The following is a 7,020-nucleotide window of genomic DNA, read 5'->3' on the forward strand; positions in this document are numbered from 1 at the left end:
CTTTCATTCAGATAGTTGTATTTCTTTCAGACTATTACTTGTAGTAAATTCTAGAATGCTCGTGAATTGTGACTCCAGATCCGGGTGGTAGTAATTAATACAGTTTTATAATATTCCGCACTTATTATATTTCATCTTAGTTAATTATTGTTATTTACTGAATGAAAATAAAGAATTGGTTTAACGATTTTCTAATGTTGGTTTGCCTAGCAAGTGAAATGTTAGGCGCCATCACGGTCCCGTCGGTGGGAAATTTCGGGTCGTGACATCCTCAAACTTCCCACAAGACTTTTAAAAAATGTGGGATCCAATTTTTCTCCTTCATCAAACTTGGACAATTTTGTCCCACTCTTCATCGGTGTGTTCACGGGGTTGCAATCGAGCATGTTGAACTTCTTCAATATCTCTTTTGTATAGCTTTCTTGACAGATAAAAATTCCATCTTCCATCTGCTTCACTTCTAGGACCAAGTAGTGTGACATGACGCCTACGTCTGTCATCTCGAACTCACGAGACATATCTTTCTTAAAAGCTTCAAACAATCTTGGGTTATTACCCGTGAAAATAAGATCATCAACATAAAGACAAACAAGTAAGATATCTCCATTAGTATGAACTTTAAGGTAAAGAGCATATTCATGGAGACAATGAGTAAACACGTTGTCTTGAAAATACTTGTTGATGCAACTATTCCATGCTCTTAGGGCTTGCTTTAATCCATATAAAGCTTTCTTCAACCGCAACACTTTATCTTCATGGTTTTTGACCATAAATCCCAATGGTTGTTCAACATAGACTTCTTCTTCAAGAGAGCCATTCAAAAAAGCTGACTTGACATCTAGTTGATGGATCTTCCACTTCATTTGTTCCGCCAAAGAGATGAGCAAACGAATCGTCTCTATGCGGGAAACAAGTGCATAGACTTCTTCATAGTTAATGCCTTGCCTTTGCTTGTAGCCCTTAGCCACAAGTCGTGCTTTGTATTTCTCCACATCTCCATCAGTATTCTTCTTTGTCTTGTATACACATTTAACTCCAATTGCTCGATGACCCTTGGGAAGAGTTGTTAACTCCCAAGTGTTGTTCTTCTCTATTGACTTGATCTCCTCCTCCATGGCTAGTCTTCACTTTTTGTCTGTAAAAGTTTCATCAAAGTTCATTGATTCACTGTCAGCAAAGAGACTATAAAAAATCAAAATTAGTAACTTCTTCTGTGTCCTCATAGAGTTCTTGAATACTCCTTGTCCTTTGCGGTTGTTCATTTGAACTTTCTTGATAAGAGGGAGATGCAACATTGGTTGGAGAAGGAGGTGGAGTTGTATCCTGCACAGGTTCCATGGTCTCTGGTTCTTCTTCATCACCAAAGTGTGGAAGAAAATCATATGAAGTTTCTTCCTGAGCTTCCCAGTTCCAAGCAAATTCTTCATCAAATTCAACATCGCGACTTACCACCACCTTGTCGCTGCTTGGGTTGTATAACTTGTATCCTTTTGAACTCGTATCATAGCCAACAAACACATGCTTGACACTTCGATCATCAAGTTTTGCTCTCCCTTGCTGTGGCACATGAGCATATGCTATGCTCCCAAAGATTCTCAAGTGCTTGACACTTGGCTTTCTTCCACTCCATGATTCTTGAGGGGTTTGATCTCTAACATTCTTTGTTGGAGACCTTTTGTTCAAATAAACTGCACAAGAAATAGCTTCTGCCCAAAATTCCTCGGGCATACTTTTAGCTTTCAACATACATCTAGCCATATTAAGAATCGTTCGATTCTTTCTATATGCAACTCCATTTTGTTGGGGTGAATAAGGTACCGTTAGAGGGCGACAAATTCCATGAGGTTGACAAAAGTCATTAAATTCTTTTGAAGTGAAATCGCCTCCTCTATCAGACCTTAAAGCTTTTATTTCATAGCCACTTTCTTTTTCTACAAGTACTTTGAAATTTTTAAACGCAACAAAAGCTTCAAATTTTTGGTTCAAGAAATAAACCCAAGTCTTTCTACTAAAGTCATCAATGAAGAGTAGAAAGTATGTTCTTTTCTCCCATTGTTTTGAGTTCTTCAAAATTCAAGTGCCCAAATCGATGTGCCAACACCATGATTCATCTTGAACATTAGCCTTCAAACACTTTGCATCAATTGTTTCAAGATTCAGAGAAAATAATCTATTCTTTTCCATATACACTTTAGCAATTAGAATTCCACTTGAATCTCTAAGCCAGAGATGCATATTTTTCATGTGGATGTCATATTCCTTTTCAAGAAGTTGGCCCAAACTCAAAATATTACTTTTTAATTTTGGCACATAATACACATCTTGAATTAACTTGTGACTACCATCTTTACAGGAGATCAGAATCGTACCTATACCTTCGATTTAAATCTTTGAGGTATATCCAAAGGACACATTACCTCTCACCGTTTTATTGATCTTCACAAACTTCTCTTTGCATCTACACATATGATTGCTTGCTCCATTGTCCAAATACCACGAGTTGCAATCATCCTTATCTTCTTCCTTGAGTGCCATCAACAACGTTGACTAAACTTCTTCTTTCTTGTCATCAACAAGGTTAGCTTTTTCTTCAACATTGCTACGACATTCCCAAGAGTAATGGCCAAATTTATGACAATTATAACACTCAATTTTAGATTTGTCATACCTTTGTCCATTATTTTCTTAGTAGTAGCCACGTCCTCTTCCTCATCTATGTCCACGACCACGACCTCTGAATGTCTGGTGGATTTTAACTTCATTGTTGAAGTTGTTACCGTTACTTCTTCCTCTTCCATGACCGCCACAGCCTCGTCCCCGTCCATTCCTTCGATAGCTCTTTTCACCTCTATAATCCTTGAAGGATGCCTGAGTTTTAAGAAGTTGCTCCAATGGCACTTCTTATCTCCTTTTGATCTTTTCTTTGTGGGCCTGTAAAGAGCCATCCGATTGATCTACCATCATAGAGTCTAAATCTTTAGACTCATCAATAGCACATACTACAAAATCAAATTTATGTGTTAAAGTGCGAAGGATCTTTTCTACCACACGGACATCTTCTATGTCCTCCCCGTATCTTCTTAGTTGATTTACAACAGCCTTCGCTTTTGAACAATAATCCGAAATGCATTCGGATTCTTTCATTTTTAAAACTTCAAAATCAACCCTTAGAGTTTGAAGTTTTATCTTCCTCACCTTGTCAACTCCTTGAAGAGAATTTTGTAAAATCCCCCAAGCTTCCTTTGAGGTGGTAGCATCTGCCACCTTCCCAAATATGGCATCATCCAAACATTGGTAGATGAGCGTGAGGGCTTGTTGATCCTTCTTCCTTGTCTTTGCCAAGACCTCTTTTTCATTTTGAGACAGAGCTTCTTCATTATCGGGTTTTGCATACTATCTGTCTACGATTTCCCATATATCCTGAGAGCCAAGGATGGCTTTCATACGTAAACGCCATTTCTCATAATTATCTTTTGTGAGACGGGGGTACTGAAAAGATAGCGGGCTATTATTCATCATGGCTCTGATACCACGTTGTTGGGAAAATTAATAATCCTGCCCAGGAATAATATCCACGGTAAATAATAATAATACAAGAGAGTAACAACGACACAAACTCTTTTAATGGGTTAAAATACAATACCCGAGCGGAGCAATATAACCACTATAATATTACAACTTAGTAGTGTTAAGAGACTACTATAATTTTGAAATAAATAACACTCTTTATTTAAAAATACCTCATTACAATATTACTCACACTCACTATTTATCTCACAGACTACAATCTGTGGATTACTCTCTCTAACTTCTATTGCTTCTCTCTTATTTTGGTGTAATTGAAATGAAGAATGGAGGCCTCTATTTATAATAAGAGATGTCGTCCAACTACTACAAACAAGATGGCTTGTTGTTGATTTAGTCCTATAATTTTTCAACAAAGCTAGGCACCTCCCATCCTATTTTTCTTCAACAAAGTTAGGCACCTCCCATTCTATTTTTCTTCTTTCCTTTTTGTTTTCTTCAATATGAGCCCCACATTACTTGCCACTATACAGAGCTGCACTAAGTGGAGACTAGGAGAAAGCAGAAGCATTCTTGAAAATAGAGAAAGAAGCAAGTCGAGCTCAAATCAACTCTCTCTTACAGACAGCACTTCATGTAGTAGTTGTGTTGAAGAATGAAAAAGGCAAGCGTTTCTTAGAGAAGTTGGTGGCAACTATGGAAAACTAAGATTTAACCATAAGAGACTCTCTTGGTGATACTGCACTTCACTATGTTGCTAAATTTGGCAACTTAGACAGCTGAAATTCTTATTTCAAGGAATCCTAATTTACCACATATAGCTTGTTTTGATGATCTATATCCGATCCACCATGCATCTGAATATGGATACATTTCTGTGGATGTGTTTGCTTACTTCTTGCGTGTCACTACGGACCCTGCTCCTTACTCTGGCCATATTGGCATTAGGCTTCTCTGTCGGTTAATGCATTCAGACTTGTATGGCACGTAATAAGTAATAACAGTCAGTTGTGTTGCCAGGTTCTGTACATATTGTGATACTCATTCTAATTAGACCTTTCTTAAATAATCGCTAATTCATTAGACCATGAGTGGTTAGCGCGCAATTTTATGTATCTCATTTTTATTTATTGATATACTAAGAAATTATGGTGCGGCAAACCGTAATTTTCAAGTTTGATTAACAGATTTTTCCACGGAGTTGGTTGAAGAGAATCCTGAATTAGCAAAATACATTTCAAATGAAAGATCTGCTTTGAAAGAGCTTTCTATTAAGGTGTCAAGATAAGGAACCTCCATTGGAGGTCATCGTACTTTCTAGAAGATAGTAGAGAGAAGAGGAGAGAGAATGAAGAAGAGAGAATGGAAATGAATTCTGTTATTTTCATTCAGTGATGTAACAGTACATATATACATTCAACTCACACGTGCACTTGACCAACTAACCTAACTGTGCACGTGACTCTTAATACTCCCCCTTTAGCTGGAGGGTGGTATACATCTAACACTCCTAGTTTGGATAACAGATAATGATGTTGTGATGCTCCTAATCCTTTAGTGAATAAATCTGCCAGTTGTTGTTTGCTCCCCAAGCACTCTGGTTGTATTAGCCCATTCTTGATCTTTTTCCTAATGAAATGACAATCAATGTAGATGTGTTTTGTTCTTTTGTGGTAGATCGGGTTTGCTACAATTTGTATGGCCGCCTTGCTATCACTGAACAATTTAATTGGCTTTGATACTTCCACATTCAACTCTCATAGTAATCCTTCTAGCCAGACTACTTCAGCTAATGTTGCTGCCATGCTTCTATACTCAGCTTCAACTGAGCTTCTGCCTATAGTCTACTGCTTCTTGGATTTCCAAGATATTAAAAAGTCTCCTAGCTTGGCTGCAAATCTTGTGACTGACCTCCTTGTGTTCGGACAGGCAACCCAATCTGAGTCACAAAAGGCTTCCAATTGTCCTATGTGTGATCCTCTTTTCAAGAGTATTCCCTGTCTAGGTGACCCTTTTATATATCTGATCAACCTCAAGGCTGCATTCCAATGTGATAGTTTGGGTTGCTGCATGAACTGACTCAGTACTTGCACTGCAAAACTTATGTCTGGTCTGGTAATAGTCAAATAGAGCAATTTTCCCACTAGCTTCTGATAACTAACAATATCCGTCAATTGTTTATCATCAGACCTTCCCACATGAGTGGCATACTCAACAGTGGTGAGTTTGAGATTCATCTCTAAAGGTGTAGTAGTAGGTTTGGATCCACTAAGGCCGATGTCAGCTAATAACTCTAAAGCATATTTCTTTTGGTTGAGTACGATCCCAGATTGTGATCTTAACAACTCAATCCCTAAGAAATATCCCAACTGTCCCAAATCATTCACCTTGGACTTGTTATGGAGTGTGGCTTTAGCTTCCTCAATTAATTTCTCATTGCTACCTGTGATGAGGATGTCATCTACGTATACTAGGACAATGACTATATCATTAGCAGCCCTCTTTGTGAACAAAGAGTGATCATAGGAACTCTGATTGTAGCCTGCACCTATCAAGGCGTCAGTAAGTTTGATGTTCCATTGTCGTGAAGCCTGCTTCAATCCATATAGTGATTTGAAAAGCTTACATACCTTGTACTCCCCCTATCTGTGAAAACCCTGTGGGAGATCCATGTATACCTCTTCAAATAAATCTCCTTGTAGAAAGGCATTATTGGCATCCATTTGTGATAATTCCCAATCTTTTGAGGCTGCCAGTGCTATAACTATCCTCACAGTTACCATTTTGGCAACTGGGGAGAATGTTTTATGATAGTCCAAGCCCTCTTATTGTGTATATCCCTTTGCCACCAACCCGGTCTTGTATTTATCTACCTCTCCATTGGCTTTATACTTAATTTTATACACCCACTTAGAGCCTACTATTTGCTTGCCCACTGGGAGATCAACAACCTCCCAAGTATGGTTGTCTTGCAATGCACTGATTTCTTGCTTCATGGCTTCCACCCACTTCTCCTCTTGAGTTGCTTCTTTGAAGCTTCTTGGTTCAGTAAAGGTTGTAACAAGTCCAACATATGTCTGATAGGTAGGATAAAGGTGATTATATGCCACATAGTTGGTGATAGGATATTTGCAAAATGCTGAAGATTTCTTCCCATCGACATAATCCTTTAGCCATGAAGGAGGCTTTGTCACTCTACTAGGTCTGCTGCTATCTATTTCTGAACCAACAGGTTGTTCCCCTGCAGTTTGGAAATCTGTGAAGGTTTCATGTTGAGTCTGTTCATCTAAGAATTCAGGCTCTAGCTTTGAGTTGATATCATCTTCCTCTAAATGTGTTGCTTCTGAATTGGTATCAATGGTTGTCTCCTGATCAATAGTTACATACTGCTCGATAGATGGGCTATACTGAAAATTCTCTTCTGAATTGGCTGATGGCACATCCTTATGTGCTATAGTATCTGCTAGGAATAAGTCATCTTCCCAAATATTTTCA

General features: G+C 38.3%; 1 protein-coding gene across 1 annotated transcript; it reads right to left on the minus strand.

Annotated features, from left to right (window-relative positions):
• Positions 1-5,369: 5,369 nt before the first annotated feature.
• On the minus strand, positions 5,370-6,308 carry LOC108943856 (uncharacterized mitochondrial protein AtMg00810-like). Its single transcript, XM_018768361.1, has 2 exons — positions 6,204-6,308; positions 5,370-6,116 (listed from the first exon to the last, which is right to left on the minus strand). The coding sequence occupies exons 1-2, from the start codon at positions 6,306-6,308 to the stop codon at positions 5,370-5,372; spliced, it is 852 nt and encodes a 283-aa protein (XP_018623877.1).
• Between the last annotated feature and the right edge of the window lie 712 nt (positions 6,309-7,020).

The sequence above is a fragment of the Nicotiana tomentosiformis genome, chromosome 5 (assembly GCF_000390325.3).
Source record: "Nicotiana tomentosiformis chromosome 5, ASM39032v3, whole genome shotgun sequence".
In the NCBI taxonomy this organism is placed as follows: domain Eukaryota; kingdom Viridiplantae; phylum Streptophyta; class Magnoliopsida; order Solanales; family Solanaceae; genus Nicotiana; species Nicotiana tomentosiformis.

What these genes read in the sequence shown, in the direction of transcription:
- LOC108943856 (XM_018768361.1), bottom strand. Translation starts at nt 6,308, where the DNA reads ATGGTAACTGTGAGGATAGTTATAGCACTGGCAGCCTCAAAAGATTGG. An exon ending in AAGGAGATTTATTTGAAGAG is followed by an intron (nt 6,117 to 6,203) that starts GTATACATGGAT and finishes GGATTGAAGCAG; the next exon opens with GCTTCACGACAATGGAACAT.